This window comes from Argentina silus (assembly GCF_951799395.1).
Source record: "Argentina silus genome assembly, chromosome: 19".
NCBI lineage: Eukaryota > Metazoa > Chordata > Actinopteri > Argentiniformes > Argentinidae > Argentina > Argentina silus.
The window spans coordinates 2,179,547-2,198,497 of record NC_139673.1 but is presented as its reverse complement, the minus strand read 5'-3'; the positions used below and the strand labels follow the sequence as shown (position 1 = coordinate 2,198,497).

Genomic DNA, 18,951 nt, shown 5'->3' with positions numbered 1-18,951 from the left:
AGGGAGGGAGGAGGAGGAGGAGGAGGGGGGGGGGAAGTAAAGGTGGAACGAGATAGAAAGTGGAGAAGAGAAGTAAGAAAAGAGGGAGGGAGGGAGGAGGAGGAGGAGGGAGGGAGGGAGGGAGGAGGAGGAGGAGGAGGGGGGGGGGAAGTAAAGGTGGAACGAGATAGAAAGTGGAGAAGAGAAGTAAGAAAAGAGGAAGGGGAGAAGGAGGAGGAGGGAGGAGGAGGGGGAGGGAGGAGGAGGAGGAGGGAGGGAGGAGGGTTTAAGAAAGAGAACGAGGGAAGTAAGAACAAGGTTGGAAGAGAGGAACGATAGGAGAGTAGGAAGGAGGGATCCAGAGGGAGGAGTGGAGGAAAGGAGGAGGAGTGGAGGAAAGGGGGATTAGAGGATGAGTCTAGGCTTTGTCAGTTGGCTGCTCTGATGGGATCCCACTGAGCCTCTCGACAAGCTGGGATTGAGCCTAGCCCGTACACACACACACACACACACACACACACACAAACACAATGTATGCTTATGTAAATAATTTGGCATATCGTGTGTGTGTCTCTGGAGGGGTGTGTTTGTTATACTGAACACAACAATTGTGTGCGTGTGTGTTCTACTGTATGTCAGTATTTACCAACGTGTGTGTGTGTGTCCTGCAGCTTCTCCTGGAACACCTGGAGTGTTTGGTGTCTCGTCACGAGCGCAGCCTGAGGATGACGGTGGTGAAGCGGCAGGCCCAGTCCCCCGCGGGCGTCTCCAGCGAGGTGGAGGTCCTCAAGGCCCTCAAGTCCCTGTTCGAGCACCACAAAGCCCTGGACGAGAAGGTGGGCGGGAGGGGGGTGTCTCTGTCTCTGGGTTGGGTGTGTGTGTGTGTGTACGGTGTACTGTTTTTAATACTGCTGTGTGTGTGTGTGTGTGTGTGTGTGTTCCAGGTTAGGGAGAGACTTCGAGTGGCCTTGGAGAGATGCAGTGCGTTGGAGGAACAACTGACATCCACACACAAAGAGGTAAGCCTCTGTACACACCGCTTTGCATGCAAGCACACTCCTAACTGTCATACAGTCTCATCCTCACACACACACACACACACACTCAGACACACTGTACACACATCCTCTGGTTGTCGGCTGAGCCCATCCCTGTCCGGGCGGACCAGTTTGGGTGTCAGGAAATGATGACTCACCTGACACTACCTGTCAATCAGCTGGTGTCACCGTGGCAACCCCTCTGACATCCCTGAGGGTAGACCCAGGATCAGCTGACAGCCACACCCTCACCTTCAACCTTAGGGACTACAAGCCACACACACACACACACACACACACACACACCTTCAACCTTAGGGACTACACTTCCCAGTGGAGCTCATTGCATTAGGAAACGTAATCACCTTGTCTCTTTTGAATAAGCCTATTAATATAAACACTTATAGTGTATGCTGATTACACACATACACACACACACACACACATGTATGCACATACAGTACACACTCTGAAGAGATTCAGTGTTGAATGGGATTAAGATTGACAAAAGGCCTAGAGGATCATGGGAAAGTGGCCTAGATTCCCTGCTCTGCTCCACATCCCTCCTTTTATTCCCTTTATCTCTGAGAGGAGGAGGAAAGCAGCCCGGGAGAACACACACACACACACACACACACACACACACACACACTCTCTTCTTGTTTCTGTGTCTGCTTTGAGGCCCCCACAGTCCCTTCAGGAAGGGGTGTGTGTGTGTGTGTGTGTGTGTGTGTGTGTGTGTGTTGGGCAGCACTAGCATAGCTGTGGTCAGGCCCAAGGCCCTGGTAGCACTCAGTGGACTCTTCCCCTGTGGCTGCAGTCTCATGCACTTACTGCCCTCTCAGATAATGTCCACTGTCCAAACAAAATAACACTCACTCTGATACGTCCCCAAATCAGTGTGATTTGAAAGCGTTAACGGCGGCCTTGCCCCCTCCAGATGGCCTACCTGAGAGAGCAGCACAGCCAGAAGAGACTGCTGATAGAGGGACCAGGCCAACTCAACCACAACTCTGAAAGCACACCAAGCACAAACGGCAAGGTGGGACCTCCTGATCTGTGTGTGTGTGTGTGTGTGTCTGTGTGTGAGTGTTTTGGCTGTGTGTATATATGTCTCTGTGTGTGTGTGTCTGTGTGTGAGAGTGTGTGTGTGTGAGTGAAAGGTCTCTGATCGCCTGGCTGCCTGTGCGTGACAACCATCCAACTGGACCACCCAGAAGTCTTTGCAATAACTCCATCATCAGCCCCCACTTCCTACTCTCTGTCAGGGACTCTCGTCCCTCCATCCCTCCCTCCCTCCCTCTGTCCGTTCCTCCCTCCATCACGGGAGCGGAGGCTGGCCTATGTGGGTTAGCTGCCTTTGTGTGTTAGTCTCACAGGACAACTGTGTGTTCGGTTCCGTTCCACGCATTACAATGAGCCCGTCCTCCGATTTCTACCTCCACCAGCCTCCCCTGTTATCCAGTAATCCATGTGTACATTAGTTCAGGGGCTCCAGACTTCTCCTCTAGGTTCAATGCAGATGAAGCACATCTCAATAGTCCAAATAAAATTCCCATCCTTGTCTCCTTCCCTTCGTTTGCACCTTATTTCCTTTGACGATCTAAAAGAACTGGATGGATCAAAGTCATTCCCAAGAGGCTTCCTGCTGCGCCATATTGATGCTGTCACTATGTATTCAGATCAGCACGGGGGGAGGGGAGGGGAGAGGGGGGGAGGAGGGGAGGGGAGGAGAGGAGAGGAGAGGAGAGGGGAGGGGAGGAGAGGGAGCGATTTTAGACTATTGACGTTCGTCCCACTTTGTCCCATCCGTCCCCTCCGTCAGTCACATGGTTTTACTTCTCGGCGCTGATCAGATTAGGAGGCGTCTGTCCCGGTGAGTCCTCATGGAGGGCTCTGTACGCTTTATTAGATTATGAGGTGTGTTATGACGTTATGAAACGTACGTACATATAGATATTAATTGAGTTTAGAGGGTTTGTTTTGAGATGCTCTTATTTGGAGCTGGAGTTCAGCTGAAGGTACGGTCCTCCAGTTGGACCGCCTGGCCACTGTTTATGGCCCCCTAGTGGCAGTAATGCAATTGTGTGTGTGTGTGTGTGTGTGTGTGTGTGTGTGTGAGACAGTGTTTAAGTATCTCTCCCTCCACTGTAGCCACGGTGTGGCTGCTGTCTGAGCCTGGAGGGAAGGGTTGAGGTCAGAGGTCAGGGTCATGGTTAGGCGGGTTAGGGGTCAGAGGTGAGGGATAAAGAACACTCTCTTACATGCCTGACATCTGACTGCTCCCTGACGCTGAGGAGGACTTGGATCTTGGAGGACTTGGAAATGGATCAGGGTTAGCGGTTAGGGTTAGGGTCAGGGTCAGGGTTAGGCATGAGAGTTGGGGGTCAGGGTTTGTGTTCAAGCGGGTTAAACGTTTCTCCCTCCCTCTGCAGAGGTCGTCGGACGGCTCCCTGAGCCACGAGGAGGACCTGGGGAGGGAGGACCTGGGGAGGGAGGACCTGGGGAGGGTGGTGGAGCTGCAGGACGCCATGGAGCGCCAGACGGCCGACCTGGGGCAGATGAAGGAGCGCCTGGCTGCCATGACGGGCCGCATCAACGAGCTGGAGGAGGACCTGGACACGGCCCGCAAGGACCTCATCAAGTCTGAGGACATGAACACGCGTCTGCAGAGGGACATACGAGAGGTAGGTCACGCTACGCGGTGACACGTCAAACACACGCCTGCAGAGAGACATGTGAGAGGTCGCTAATCGCTACATTCAAAGAATGTCTCTTTACAGACCCTGTAAGAAACAAACAAAAAAATAAAAAGTACATCTTGTGTATGAGTTTGTTTTTCTCACGCCCCCCCCTCCCTCCCCTCCCCTCCCCTCCCTCCCCCCCCCTCCCTCCCCCCCTATAGTCTATAGCCCAGAAGGAGGACATGGAGGAGAGGATCACCACTCTGGAGAAGCGCTACCTGGCGGCCCAGAGAGAAGCCACCTCGGTCCACGACCTCAACGACAAGCTGGAGAACGAGGTCGCCAACAAGGACTCCCTCTTCCGCCAGGTCAGCACTTCTACACACACACACACACACACAATCATCATTGTTGGTTTGTTTACTGGGGAGTTGGATCGGACACTTACACACACTGTGTGTGTGTGTGTGTGTGCGCTGGGGGAGGGGGGGTAGCTGTGTTACTGTCCGCCTTTCCTGACAACAGGAAGCTCCCGTGGGGTCCTGGCAGCTCGAGGACCCCTCCTAAAGCTTTCACAGGCTGCCCAGCGCAGCAGGCACTGAATAGGACGCCTCAGAGACAGCTGTTTGTTTCTCTACATGTGCTCACTGAGATGTGGATGGTGTCCCTCCTTCTCTCTCTCTCCCTCTCTCTCTCTCTCTCCTCCTCCTTCTCTCTCTCACACTCTCTCTCTCTCTCTCTCTCCCTCTCTCTCTCTCTCCTCCTTCTTGTCTTCTTTTTTCTGTTCTCTCCAATGCTGTCTCTCTGCCTCTCTTTTGTTTCTTTTTTTATCTTGTCCTCCACTCTCTCACCCTCCCCCCGTTCTCTCTCTCTATTTTTTTCTCTCTCTCTCTCTCCAGTGAGAGGACACTGTGTCTGCCATTCTCTCTCTCCCTCCCTTCCTTTCTCTCTCCAGTAAGAGGACATAGTGTGTCTGCTATTTTCTCTCTTTCTCTTTTTCTTCCTCTCTCTCTCTCTCTCTCTCTCTCTCTCTCTCTCTCTCTCCCTCTCTCTCTGCCAAGCCTTTGCCTTGGCCTCCCCCCTCCAGCGACCAGCCGGCCCAGTCCTGGCAGGGTGGAGGGGGCAGGCCGGCGTGGAGGCAGGGTGAAGGGCGGAGGGACAGGGTGGAGGCAGGGTGGAGGGGCAGGGCAGGGCGGAGGCAGGGTGGAGGCAGGGTGGAGGGGCAGGGCAGCGTGGAGGGGCAGGGTGGAGGGGAAGGCAGCGGGGCAGGGCAGAGGGGGCAGGGTGGAGGGGGCAGGGTGGAGGGGCAGGGCGGAGGCGCAGGGCAGAGGCAGGGTGGAGGGGCGGGGCGGAGGCAGACTCCTACAGCAACAAAGCGTCATCAAACACCATGAAAAGAGCAGGCTTTATCCAGCGTTCTTCCTGACGTGAACGTTTGGTTGATCGATCTCTCGTTTAATTGACGGACAGATCAGGAATGCCCGGAGCCCCGAGTGTTTTCTAATCACTGATGACCCGGCCGTATCGACGAGCTGTGATTGAGTTGAGTTAGCGATGTGTTGATGAGTCATCGATTGCTGATTGGCCGTCTGCTGTGTGTGTGTGTGTGTGTGTGTGTTTGATTGGCAGACGGAGGACAGGAACAGGCAGCTGCAGGAGAGGCTGGAGCTGGCGGAGCAGAAGCTGCAGCAGACCATCCGCAAGGCGGAGACGCTGCCCGAGGTGGAGGCGGAGCTTGCTCAGAGGGTGGCGGCCCTCACCAAGGTCAGTCCCGCCCCCACCCCTCCACCCCCCAACCCTCCTTTCCCCACAGGTCTCCCCTGAGGTGCAGAGTCAGAGCTGGCTGTTCCACTGTCAATCAATAACATGTAAAACGTCACGTCTGTCCTTCACTCTTTCACTCTCTCCCCTGCTTGTCCGACGGAGGTGTACAGAAAAGCCTCCTTTCTCTCTCTTTGTTTTACTCTCTCGCGCACACACACACACACTATTTATACCCTGGTTGAGAGCTTGTTTCCTTTACATTGGGCAACAGAACAATGGTCGTGTCCCTGTGGAAGCTAAAACGGAAACCATTATTGTGCAGGTCAACCACACACACCCTATATATATATATATATATATACACACACACACACACACACACACACACACACTCTCTCTCTGGGATATTTATAGATGTTGGCCTTTGTTTTTGTCCATTTATAGAGTTTTGGCGGTCGGAGAAATACATTCAAAACTATATTAGCAGTCTGACCTTATCGGTGGTGGATTTGGCAGGCGTTAGTGTATTGTAAACGGTGAACGTTGTAGAAGACTTCATCCTGTACAGGCGAGACCGTTCCTCACCGCAGAAACATCCTTGACTGGACCAGAGCCCAAACCTGTTGGTTATTGTCTTGGCTGTTTGACCCACTGGGGTTTTAGGCTGTTGTGATAATGCAAGCAGGCGATGTCGATCAGCTCCCTCTACACACGTGATGCCTTCACAACCACTCACACTTTTAACTCTCTCTCTCTCTCTCTCTCTCTCTCGCTCTCTTTTTTGCTCTTTATCTTTCCTTGCCTTCTTTCCCCCTCTCTCTCTCTCTCTCTCCCTCGTTAAACCTCAGCCATTTCCCGGTTCATATTTAATAATGATGACTCATTTCCTCTGTGTTCTGTGGGTGAGAAGACAGTAATCTCAGTAACATTTTCTCTGCAGCCATTCCCACTGCCATCCGCCGCCTTTTAACTAACCTACCCCTCCACCCTCCACCTTTAACTAACCTACCCCTCCACCCTCCACCTTTAACTAACCTACCCCTCCACCCTCAACTAATCAACCCCCCCTTCCTCCGCCTATCCCTAACCTTAACCCTCTGGTACTGATGAAGTCCTGTCCTCTGTCAGTCTCTGTGTAGTAGAGCTGTGTACCCTAAGCCTAACCCTAACCCTCTGGTACTGATGAAGTCCTGTCCTCTGTCAGTCTCTGTGTAGTAGAGCTGTGTACCCTAACCCTAAGCCTAACCCTCTGGTACTAATGAAGTCCTGTCCTGCCTCTGTGTAGTAGAGCTGTGTACCCTAACCTTAACCCTCTGGTACTAATGAAGTCCTGTCCTGTCTCTGTGTAGTAGAGCTGTGTACCCTAAGCCTAACCCTAAGCCTAACCCTCTGGTACTAATGAAGTCCTGTCAGTCTCTGTGTAGTAGAGCTGTGTACCCTAAGCCTAACCCTAACCCTCTGGTACTAATGAAGTCCTGTCAGTCTCTGTGTAGTAGAGCTGTGTACCCTAACCCTAAGCCTAACCCTCTGGTACTAATGAAGTCCTGTCCTCTGTCAGTCTCTGTGTTGACCTCTTCTCTACTGTCTGCTGTCTTGAGCTCAGTGTAACTCTCTCTGGTCCCTCTCCCCCAGCTCATACTAAAATACCACCCTCTGCTCTCTCTCTCTCTCTCCTCTGCTCTCTCTCTCTCTCTCTCTTCCTTTCTTTCTCTCTCTCTCTCTCTCTCTCTGGCCCTTGTCTGGTCCCCCCCCCCCCCAAAAAAAGTCTGACTCCTCCAGCTCTAAGGACGCTAAGGCACAGAGGAAGGTAGACCAGCTGCACTCACCCCCCCCCTCCTCCTCTCTCCCCCATCTGCCTCACCCTAACCCCCCCCCCATCTCTCCCTAGTACCGTCCCCTGCTGGCTGCTTGCTGCTGCTGCTGCTCAATGTTTAGATTGAAAACAACTGTTTGTGTTGTGATCTAACACAAACAGGAAGTGCCACCTCATTTCCTCAAGGGGGTCTAGGAAACCCCGCCCACCAGGCGTTCTAGAACGCCGATCCAGCCACTCAGATCGAAAAGGTCTCCCTTGCGGAGAAGAGTTTACGAACCCCCTCCTGCCTTAACTTGATTGCTTTTCTGAAGTCGGACTTATAATTTCATTTCCTACTCGACTCCTACTAAATTCATGTCTAATTCCATTACCCAGTATCCTCTCTTCTCCAAGCGCTCCGTAAAACCACGGAAATGAGAAGAGTTTCCCTTTCTCTCTCTCTCTGCCCTCTGCTTCCTGTCTGTGCGCTGCTGGGTGAATGACACTGTAAAAACGACAAGGCCCAGAATGCCCTGTGTTGTAGCCTTCGCACTTGTGTGTGTATGTGTGCTTCCCCCTCCCCGCTGGTGCATGTCCCCCCCCCCCCCCCAGGCTTACATGTCTGGCTCTTGTTGCTGGGGGCTGGTGCCGTGTCTGGGTGGAATGTTAGAATGGATCCTTCGCAAGGACGGTAGCTCCGCCCTCTCAACCCCTAACCCCCTAACTGAGCCACGCCCACCACCCCTCTGATTGGGTCTATGGTCCGTTCTCAAGGATCAACCACTGATCTCTAAACTGGTATATATGTAGATCATTGGGTGTGAGGTGGGGAGTGGGGGGGGGGGGGGGGGGGGTGCTTCTATGTCCTAAATGGCCCCCTAGCCCCTATCCCCTTCCACCCTTCATGGACATCTGAATGGAGAGGTTGAAGCCATCTAGTGAACCAGCTCCACCTGGCCTGCAGGGGGTGGTGTTTCTGCTGTATGGCTCAGCAGACCTTTCAGGTGGCCAGAAGCGTGGGGGGGTGAGGGGCTGGTGGGGTGTGGGTCTCTACTGGAAGAGGAGGTGTTTGACCAAGTCTGTCTCTCTCTCTCTCCCCCCCCCCCCCCCACACACACACACACACACACACACAGGCGGAGGAACGCCATGGCAACGTGGAGGAGAGACTGCGGCAGATGGAAGCTCAGCTGGAGGAGAAGAACCAGGAAATGCTCAGGGTGAGAGAGGGGGAGGGTCAAGGGTCAAGGCGACCAGACTGTCTGTCTGTCTGTCACTCAGGCTGTTGCCGGGCGGGAGCTGGGGAATGCTTGGAGACGGTGTTTTGATTGGTTTTTTTCTATGGAGACACATTTCTGCAAGATGCTCTTCATTCAGGAAATGACAGCTTATGATATTCATTCTCACATTCAAGTGAATGGTTGAAAATGAAACTTAGTTATTTCTGTAAGGCGTTACAGAAGGTAGGTGTTAATTATGTGTGTATGTACAGTACCAGTCAAAGTTTGGACACACCTTCTCATTCAATGGTTTTTCTTTATTTTCATGATTTTCTACATTGTAGATTAATATTGAAGACATCAAAACTATGAAGGAACACATATGGAATTATGTAGTAAACAAAAAAAACTAACAAACCAGAATATGTTTTATATTTTAGATTCTTCAAAGTAGCCACCTTTTGCTTTGATGACAGCTTTGCACACTCTTGGCAAGGTGTGTCCAAACTTTTGACTGGTACTATATATATATATATAGATATAGATAGATGTGTATATATATAGATAGATGTGTATATATCTAGATATTTATGTAAAGGTGAATGTGTTTCTCTCAGGCACGCCAGCGGGAGAAGATGAATGAGGAGCACAACAAGCGTCTGTCAGAGACGGTGGACAAGCTGCTGTCAGAGTCCAACGAGAGGCTGCAGCTCCACCTGAAGGAGAGGATGTCTGCCCTGGAGGACAAGGTACACACACACGCTCACACACACACAGAGACACACACATGCTCACACACACACACACACACACTGAGAGAGAGAGACACACACACAGAGACAGAGACACACATGCTCACACACACACACACACACACACACACACAGACAGACAGACAGACAGACAGACACACTACATAGACACACACACACAAGTGTTGTCCTGATAGCAACATTTTCCCCATGATACGACAGCAGGCCACGTATCACCATACCAAGTAGTATCACAATTACCTCTCTGAATGGACACAAATAAGAGGCTTCGTACAATATTCACATGACAACATGGAGTTGTCATCTATCCTGTCTCTCACACACACATTCCCCCTCTCTCACACACTCTCACTCTCTCATTCACACACACACACACATGACCCAAATGTCTCATGTCACACACATGCTGGATTGTGGGTCTTAAATTAAGTGGTCCAACTCCATAATCTTCAGATTAACGTCAGCAGTTAGATGGGGGCAGAATTCATAAACATGTTTTAACATGCGCAGAAACTGTTTTTCTGTTCGTTATGAAAACAAATTCCAGTAGAATCATGATACGGTAACATGGTTTCCCATAACCTTGGTATTGTAAGTGTCATATGGCTTTGGTACCACGATATGCCGTTGGTAGACAGACAGTCAGACACTCTCTCTCCCTCTCTCTCTCTCCTGTCTCTCTCTCTTCTGTCTCTCTCTCTCTCCTGTCTCTCTCTCTCTCTCCTGTCTCTCTCTCTCTCTCCTGTCTCTCTCTCTCTCTCTCTTCTGTCTCTCTCTCTGTCTGTCTCTCTCTCTCTCTCACACTCTTTCTGAGGACTAGTTTGTGTTTCTCCTTCTCCAGAACGCTCTGATCAGGGACCTGGAGCACACTAAGAAGCTGGTGGAGGAGGCGCACCACGAGAAGGAGCAGCTGCTCATCCAGATAGAGACCATGAGGGCGGAGAGCGAGCAGGGTCGCAGCAGGAGCAACTCACTGCTGCATCATGGGTAAGCACGGCCCGCTGCGCCCCTATTGGCTGACTGGGGGCCTCGTCAATACATGATTGGCTTTTCTTCTGTCTCTCTCTCTGACTAATGCTCTTCTCTCTTTCTGATTGTGTGTGTGTGTGTGTGTGTGTGTGTGTGTGTGTCTCTCTCCAGGCGGTCTCACCTGGGCAGCACCCCAGACTTCAGGTACCCAGTCTCCGCCTCCTCTATGATGGACAGCCATTCGGACCACTACGGCAGCGCCCTGGTGCTGAGACGGCCCCAGAAGGGGAGGGTCGCCGCTCTCCGGGACGAACCCTCCAAGGTGGGTCCTTACCGTGTGTGTGTGTGTAAGGAACATCTGTGTGTGGGAGGAGCATCTGTGTGTGTGTGTGTGGAAGGAACATCTGTGTGTGTGTGTGTGGGAGGAGCATCTGTGTGTGTGTGTGTGTGTGGAAGGAACATCTGTGTGTGTGTGTGTGGGAGGAGCATCTGTCTGTCTGTCTGTGTGTGTGTGTGTGTGTGTGTGTGTGTGTGTGTGTGTGTGTGTCGTGTTAGGACTAAGCTGTAGTCAAGAAATGATTTCTCCCTCTCCTCCTCCTCCTCCTGTTCTTCTCTGATTTGAGTCCTGTTTGATCTGTTTCTCTCCGTCTCTCTCCCTCTCTGTGCTTCCCCTCGGGACATCAGAGGCATGTAAGTCATCGTGTGGGGGTGGTGGTGATGATGATGATGATGATGCTTTTGGTCTTCAGCCTTCAATGTTTGTTTGCCTTTGCAGTGTATGGACAACTGGTGTTCTCTTCCTTCCTTAAGTATCAAACTAACCTCTCTCTCTCTCTCTCTTTCTCTCTCTTTCTCTCTCTTTCTCTCTCTCTGTCTCTCTCTGTCTGTCTCTCTCTCTCTCTTTCTCTCTCTCCCTCTTTCTCTCTCTCCGTCTCTCTCTGTCTCTCTCTCTCCATCTCTCTCCATCTCTCCCCCCCCCCCTCCTTTCTTCCCTCTCTCTCCCCCTCCCTCTCCCCAGGTCCAGACCCTGAACGAGCAGGAGTGGGAGCGGGTGCAGCAGGCTAACGTCCTGGCCAACGTGGCCCAGGCGTTTGAGAGCGACCTGGATGTCTCGGACCTGGAGGACGACGACCGCGAGACCATCTTCAGCTCCGTGGACCTGCTGTCGCCGGCCGGTCAGGCCGACGCCCAGACCCTCGCCCTCATGCTGCAGGAGCAGCTGGACGCCATCAACAACGAGATCAGGTATTGGCCAGGAGAGAGATTATAGTATCAGTCCTGTCGATTGGCCAGAGAGTTGTATTCGGGGGGGGGGGACAGTTGGCCTATGATACCACCAGTCCTCTAGAAACACTGTGATAGGACCCCCATGGTACTGTATAGCCCAAACAACAGTATCCCTCCCTCTCTCTCTGCCCCTCCTTCCATCCCCCCTTCCCTCTCTCTCCCCCCCTCCCTCCGGCGCTCCAGGATGATCCAGGAGGAGAAGGAGAATACGGCCCAGCGGGCGGAGGAGATCGAGTCGCGGGTGGGCAGCGGAGACAGCCTGGGGGGCCGCTTCCGCTCCATGAGCTCCATCCCCCCCCCCTCCCTGGGCGGAGGCTCCTCCTTGGGGGGCTCTCCCCCCGGGTCGGGCCACAGCACCCCCCGCCGCATCCCCCGCAGCCCCAACCGGGAGGTGGACCGCATGGGGGTCATGACCCTGGTGAGAGACTCCCCCCCCCCCCCCCTCCCTCCCCCACACAGCTCACACTCCGTCTTCTTCAGGCTCTATCATCCCTTTTTAGCTCCATCCATCCGTCTTCCCTCCATCCATATTGATGGGGCTGTCCCCCCCCCCTCTCATCCTGCCGGTTCATCCCCCTCTCCTCCTCGTCTCAAAGTAGCACCACGTCCTCCATCATCTTGTCTTCCGTCTCTCCTCTCCAAAGTGTAGCCGTCATTTTGTCAAGGACTTTTGCCGGCTTGCTTTCTGTTCACCCGTTCTGCTGTAGACAGATCACTGCCGGTCCCGGTCCCTTCATCCTGGTTCATAGCTGTTGTGTGAGACCGACCCACGGCCATTTAAATGTGTTGTTTTTGTTGTTTTTATTCATGTTTAAACGATGTCAATGTTTAAGACCTGTTCTTTTGTTTTTAACCAAGTGTTTTGTCATCAATGTAGTTCCCTGCACCGTAGGTTTGTTTAGTACAACTCACACCGTGTGTGTGTGTGTGTGTGTGTGTGTGTGTGTGTGTGTGTGTGTGTGTGTGTGTGTGTGTGTGTGTGTGTGTGTGTTCCCGACGCCCCCCCAGCACTACTGCTATGACCCCTACATGATCCAGAGTTCCATGTCCCACCAGACAGTAGCTTACCTGCCCTACCCCCCTGCTAGCTTTGTGTCCCCCCCTGCCTACAGCTATAGCTATGCTCCACACTACTTCCAGGTACCCCCCCCCCCCGCTCCCCTCCTCTCCTCCCCAGGGTGGGTGCAGCCAGTCTGGGGTCACACTCACACACACACCAGCCTCTGTCTGTGTAACCTCCAGCGGTCACTTGTTGCCTCTAGGTTAAATGCAGACCCCAGAAATCAACGGTGGTCTTTATAACGGGTTATGGTTAGGGCTAGGGCTATAATGGGTTATGGTTAGGGCTAGGGCTATAATGGGTTATGGTTAGGGCTAGGGCTATAATGGGTTATGGTTAGGGCTAGGGCTATAATGGGTTATGGTTAGGGCTAGGGCTAACCCTAACCCTGTTGGGCTAGTTTGATTCAACCCTCTGTGTTAGATCTAGACCCCCCCCTCCAAGACAGCCACGCTAATGTTCGATTTCACCCTGGAACGTTTTGTCACGTTTCACTCTCCTCTCGTCCCCGTCCCCCCCTCCTCCTCCCTTACTGCCTTTTATAGCACTAATCTCTTCCTGCCTCGGCCTCCCTCGCTAAACAAGTGATTACCTCTTTTTTCTGCTGGAGGAGGGGGAGGAGGAGGAGGAGGAGGAGGAGGGGGGGAGGAGGAGGAGGAGGAGGAGGAGGGGGGGAGGAGGAGGAGGAGGAGGAGGAGGAGGAGGGGAGGAGGAGGAGGGGGAGGAGGAGGAGAGCCTCCCATGAAACTATGTGCCTCTCTCTGATGGTTCGTTGCCCCAGGCGATGCCAGGTCTGAGGCAGCCGTTTCCCATGGCGATGCCCGGTCTGTGGCAGCCGTTTCCCATGGCGATGCCCGGTCTGAGGCAGACGTTTCCCATGGCGATGCCCGGTCTGTGGCAGCCGTTTCCCATGGCGATGCCCGGTCTGAGGCAGCCGTTTCCCATGGCGATGCCCGGTCTGAGGCAGACGTTTCCCATGGCGATGCCCGGTCTGAGGCAGCCGTTTCCCATGGCGATGCCCGGTCTGAGGCAGCCGTTTCCCATGGCGATGCCCGGTCTGAGGCAGCCGTTTCCCATGGCGATGCCCGGTCTGAGGCAGCCGTTTCCCATGGCGATGCCCGGTCTGAGGCAGCCGTTTCCCATGGCCAGTCCTGGGTGAAACACGCCTGTCCTTCAGGCCTGTTGTTATTGGCCATTTTAGCTCCAACGCCACCAACTTAATCTCCATGCTGAAAGACACCCGCCCATTAGCACTATAGCCACTGCTGTTGATTCACACACAGGTGTGTGTGTGTGTGTCTGTGTGTGTCTGTGTGTGTTGTGTGTGTGTGTGTGTGTGTGAATATGACCCCAGAGCTGCCCCCCCCCCCCCCCGGAGTGTGTTATTGCAGTGGATTTCACCCTCTACTCCCCACCCTAACCTTTGACCTTTTATAGTGTGACTCCCCCCACTCCCTCTATGGCCCTGGTCAGACACTAGGGTCTGGGGGGGATGGGGGGGATGAAGGGATGTGTGTGTGGGGGGGGTGGGGGGATGTGTGTGTGGGGGAGGTGGGGGGATGTGTGTGTGGGGGGGGGTGGGGGGATGTGTGTGGGGGGGGTGGGGGGGACTGTGTGTGTGGGGGGGGTGGGGGGGACTGTGTGTCTCTAACATGGTTGGCTCACCTTGTTTTTATTCTCAACAGCATGTTGGAACTCTGCTTTTTTACTGTGTGTGTCTCCTTGTTTCTCGTGTGTGTCTGCTTGCTTGTTTTTGTGTGTGTGTGTGTGTTCTGCTGCTGCTGGTAGTGCTGTGTGTGTGTGTGTGTGTGTGTGTGTGTGTGTGTGTGTGTGTGTGTGTTCTGCTGCTGCTGGTAGTGCTGTGTGTGTGTGTGTGTGTGTGTTCTGCTGCTGCTGGTAGTGCTGTGTGTGTGTGTGTGTGTGTGTGTGTGTGTGTGTGTGTGTGTGTGTGTGTGTGTGTGTGTGTGTGTGTGTGTGTGTGTGTGTGTGTGTGTGTGTGTGTGTGTGTGTGTGTGTGTGTGTGTGTGTGTGTGTGTGTTCTGCTGCTGCTGGTAGTGCTGTGTGTGTGTGTGTGTTCTGCTGCTGCTGGTAGTGCTGTGTGTGTGTGTGTGTGTGTGTGTGTGTGTGTGTGTTCTGCTGCTGCTGGTAGTGCTGTGTGTGTGTGTGTGACTAATGTCCTCTCTTCTCTCCTCTTCTGCTGCCATGCTTCAGCCTAGTGACCTGCGCAAACACCGCAGGAAGGTAATCTAATCTAGAGATCACGCCCCCGCTCTCTCTGGACCCCCGTTCACCCCCTAATCCCATGACCTCTACATCCTCCTGCCCCCCCCCCCAAGCATCCAACCCCCACTTCCCTAACCTCTTGACCCCCTCACCTCTAAAAACTCTTACCCAAACCATGACCCTTCACAACCAAAACCATCTCCCCCTACACCTTTTGAACGCTCCTGAATTCTCCCCATTCCCCCAAGACATTCCCCCTACCATTCTCCCCCCACCCCTAAACCTAGACCATACTCCCTACCATCCCCTCCCCACCCCTAAACCTAGACCATACTCCCTACCATCCCCTCCCCACCCCTAAACCTAGACCCTAGTCCTGTTCTGTCTTGGTGGTGTGTTGTCATTAGACATATAGTTCTAGAACCCTGACCCTCCATGTGTTCCTGCCCCAGGGTTCCGCCCCTGTGTTCCCGTGGCAGTGTTCTGACTCCTATTCTGCCGTCCACTTCCAGTGCCAGAATACGAGGCACTTTAACAAGTCAGTCAGCCCGTCGCTGCAGGCTGCCCACGCCCTCGCCCTCGCCCACGCCCACGATCTGCCAGGGGATCTGTTTTTATATCCTCCCTTCTACTTTGGTTTATGGATTCTTTTGTAAATAAAGTTTTTATTAGGTTTTCCTTTTCTTTTTTTTTAAGCCGAATTCAAATAAAAACAGCGTTAAAAATAATCATAAAAGATGCAAATAAAATTCTACGGCACAAAACAAAACTTTGTACAGTATAATAACATTAATCCTAACATCCATACAGAAATGGGTTTATTTAGTCTGGATTTACAGCCCCGGAGTGGCTCTCTTGGGTTGTTATAGACGGGCTTGGGAGTCAGACTGCTGTCTATAGAAATATCCAGGTCAGGAAGGCTTTTTACCCTCCTCCTGACCTCCTCCCTGTACTGGAACACTGTGAGGAGCAGCGGAGGACTAACTGAACCTAGTTGGTTCTGTTTTCTTCAGGGTTTTTTTCCCCGCTACTTGGTTTACAGAGTATGTCGCCAACTTGGTCCAGAAAAGGACAAGGCCACTTTTAGATCACTCTCTCTTCACAGTCCTCTCCCTCCTCTCCCTCCTCCTCCTCCTCCGTACAAAAGTGTCCAATGACAGAGTGTTCTGTACTAACCCCCCCCCCCCCCCCCCTCCCTCCCTCCAGTCTGCGCAGGACGACAAGGCCACCATTCGGTGCGAGACGTCGCCCCCCACCACGCCGCGCTCCATGCGCCTCCACAAGGGGGCAGGCTACACCGCCAGCCACGAGGACATCCGCGACATGCGTGGGTAAGGCCACGCCCACATGACCCCCGACCCCTAACCCATCACTTACTCTATCTTTTCTACTCCGCATCAAAACGGACCGCGTCCCAAAACCAGTGTCACCTTATAACTTGTTTTCCCCTGTGTCTCTCTCTCTCTCTCTCTCTCTCTCTCTCTCCCTCTCCCTCCCTTCCTCTGTCTCTCAGTATCGCCGCCCTGCAGGACGGTCAGGGTAGTAACCCCAGCAGCAGTAACAGCAGTCAGGACTCCCTCAACAAGGCGGCCAAGAAGAAGAGCATCAAGTCCTCCATCGGCCGTCTGTTTGGAAAGAAGGAGAAGGGCCGGCCGGGGGTCCCAGGCAAGGACCCCCCCAGCCAAGGTCAGTCCCCCCCCTGCCCCTGTCCTCCCCCTCTCTCCCCCTCCAGACTCTAGCAGGTAGGGATGGCCGGGGGTCCCAGGCAAGGAGGAGGGTGGGGGGTGTAAGGCAAGGGTGCTGCAGTCCCAAGTACTTCTAACCCTAACCTGACCCTAGGAATACATCTTCTCCAAAGTCATGCAACTTGTCGGTGAGAGTGTTGGTGTTTTTCTGACTGTTTTACCAACCTCTCCTCTTCCCGCCAGCCGGGACCCCCGAGGCGGAGAACTCCCCCAAGGACGGCCTGGGGGGCATGGGCACCCTGGGCGGCCCCGCTGAGAAGAACAGGAAGCTGCAGATGAAGTAGGTGTCTCCCCACTTCCTGCCGTAGACGTACCAAGTTGTATCCGAGTGTATTTGTCATGACATCATATACGAGTGTGCAACGCAGCGCTTAAGGCAGAGCAGCTCTCCGACGCCAGTCACAGCCATCCAGAACCAGGAGGGAGTACCACTGATCTCGACCCCTTAGAGAGGTCACCGGACAGCAGATTGAACTGTAGCTGCTTGAGTGCTTCTGTCCCATGTCCAGGTTGTTTGGATGGTTTTTGCCCGACGTAGATATGCCTGTTCCAGAGCTGCCATCGTAGATCCGGCTGTACTAGATCTGCTCACAGCACCGTAGTGGCCCCAGTGTCGCTCCCCCTGCCACCCAGCCAGCCAGCCAGCCAGCGCTCTCACTCACAGCAGCCTGCCACCCAGCCAGCCATGACCCCCCCACATAACCCCCCCACCCCACCTCAGCTCCACGTTATCACACTGAAATTCAAATCTAGCCCCTGGCCTCTAACTCTTCTGCACTGTATAGGGTTGAGAGTTAGGGGAGGCTGGTGGAGGTAGAAATCCATGCATTACAATGAGCCCATCCTCCGATTTCTACCTCCGCCAGCCTCCCCTGGTCGAGGGCTAGGGGATTCAGCTACCCTACCATGGTGTGGATCACTGAAACTCTTCATTTCATACCCTGTCATTTTGATGGTCTAATTTCCCCCCCAATTTCTTTGCAATAATCAATCGAAGGATTATTTGATCGTAGTTGATCACCAACGCATAGTTCATTAACATAAACATTAGTTATCACTAGTCTGTGCTTTGTTTGTAGACCTAAGTTGCCTAGTTTTGCTTTTTGATCACTCTTTCATTTGCTTCAGTTCATTCTTTTTATTTTGCTGATTCTCCCCCACTTGTTTTATTTCATCCCCCTCTCATTCCATCTGTAGTCCAAAGACAGGGTAAGTGCCTCCATGTTGCTTGTGCTTTGCCCTCACTGCCCTCTCTCACGGTTGGCTTCCCGCCGCCCTCACTAGCTCTGCTAGGACCTCAGACAGCCGTCCTCCTACATGCCTGGTGTATTTCTTACTGCTCTTCCCTACTTTGAGACCTCAACTAACAGGAATGTGCCTGCCCCCCGTTTATGATGTTGTAAAGCTCTCTGAGTCGTGTCTGTTGTTAAACTGGAATAGGATGAAGCTGCCTCTTTACACTGGTCTAGGGTCAGTTAACCATTTCCTCCCTACTGGGGAAGATCCAGATTTTGACCTGGTAAGCTGATCTCAGATCTGTGTTTAAAGGCAGCTTTTACTGAGAACTTGTTAACTTTCCTTGCCAGGTTTAGCTCTGCTTATGTGGATACTTTCACTGCCAACTGGTTGTCATCGGTCTAAGAAATAGGTGGCGTAGAGCACCACCTAGTGGCAAACAATTGACATTTCTGTCATTCTGAAATTCTTGAATATTTGACTTGTTTGTACTGAAGAGCTGGTGAAGCTGGTGTAACTGTCTCTCTTGCTCTGTCCCCTGGTCCTGATCTGTCTCTCTTGCTCTGTCTCCTGGTCCTGATCTGTTTCTGTATCTGTATGTCCTGTGGGGTCCACATCCTCACCTCTTCAACCTTTTACCTCAGCATGTTAACAAGAATGTATGTATGTATGTGTGTGTGTGTGTGTGTGTGTGGTGGTTGTGTGTGTGTGTGTGTGTATGTTGTGGTTTGTGTGTGTGTAGTGTGAAATGTTGCATTTTGGTGTGCTGGTTGGGGTGTGTGTGTGTGTGTGTGTGTGTGTGGTGCGCTCTACGTGAATGTGTTTGTGATGCTCTTCGTTTTTCTAATGTGTGTGTAGGGGTGGAAGGAGGTGTGTGCGTGCGTACGTGCGTGTGTGTGTTTCTCTAACCCTGTGTATTGTTTTAGGCATGAGCTGCTGGAGGAGGCTCGCAGGCAGGGCCTGCCCTTCGCCCAGTGGGACGGCCCTACTGTGGTGGTCTGGCTCGAGGTGAGACACTCACACACACACACACCAACCCACACACACTTAAAACATCAAACCAAACTGGAGTTTGCATGATCATTGATATTACTGAATGATGTCCAACAATGTTGTCTCTCTGTCCTGCTCCTCTTTCTTATGCCCTCCCTCCCTCCCTCTCTCTCCTCCCCCCATCTT

The 18,951-nt window shown here is 52.9% G+C and overlaps 1 protein-coding gene across 1 annotated transcript in view; it reads left to right on the top strand.

The window, feature by feature from the left end:
• ppfia1 (PTPRF interacting protein alpha 1) overlaps positions 1-18,951 on the top strand; it is a 46,456-nt gene that overhangs the window by 18,884 nt on the left and 8,621 nt on the right. The window contains exons 4-19 of the mRNA XM_083691361.1: positions 651-815; positions 924-998; positions 1,957-2,058; positions 3,452-3,703; positions 3,922-4,068; positions 5,330-5,464; positions 8,396-8,479; positions 9,097-9,228; positions 10,094-10,239; positions 10,393-10,543; positions 11,240-11,466; positions 11,692-11,926; positions 15,998-16,122; positions 16,305-16,477; positions 16,720-16,816; positions 18,699-18,780. Coding sequence (XP_083547487.1) covers positions 651-815; positions 924-998; positions 1,957-2,058; positions 3,452-3,703; positions 3,922-4,068; positions 5,330-5,464; positions 8,396-8,479; positions 9,097-9,228; positions 10,094-10,239; positions 10,393-10,543; positions 11,240-11,466; positions 11,692-11,926; positions 15,998-16,122; positions 16,305-16,477; positions 16,720-16,816; positions 18,699-18,780 — 2,328 coding nt within the window. The remainder of the gene's footprint in view (positions 1-650; positions 816-923; positions 999-1,956; positions 2,059-3,451; positions 3,704-3,921; positions 4,069-5,329; positions 5,465-8,395; positions 8,480-9,096; positions 9,229-10,093; positions 10,240-10,392; positions 10,544-11,239; positions 11,467-11,691; positions 11,927-15,997; positions 16,123-16,304; positions 16,478-16,719; positions 16,817-18,698; positions 18,781-18,951) is intronic.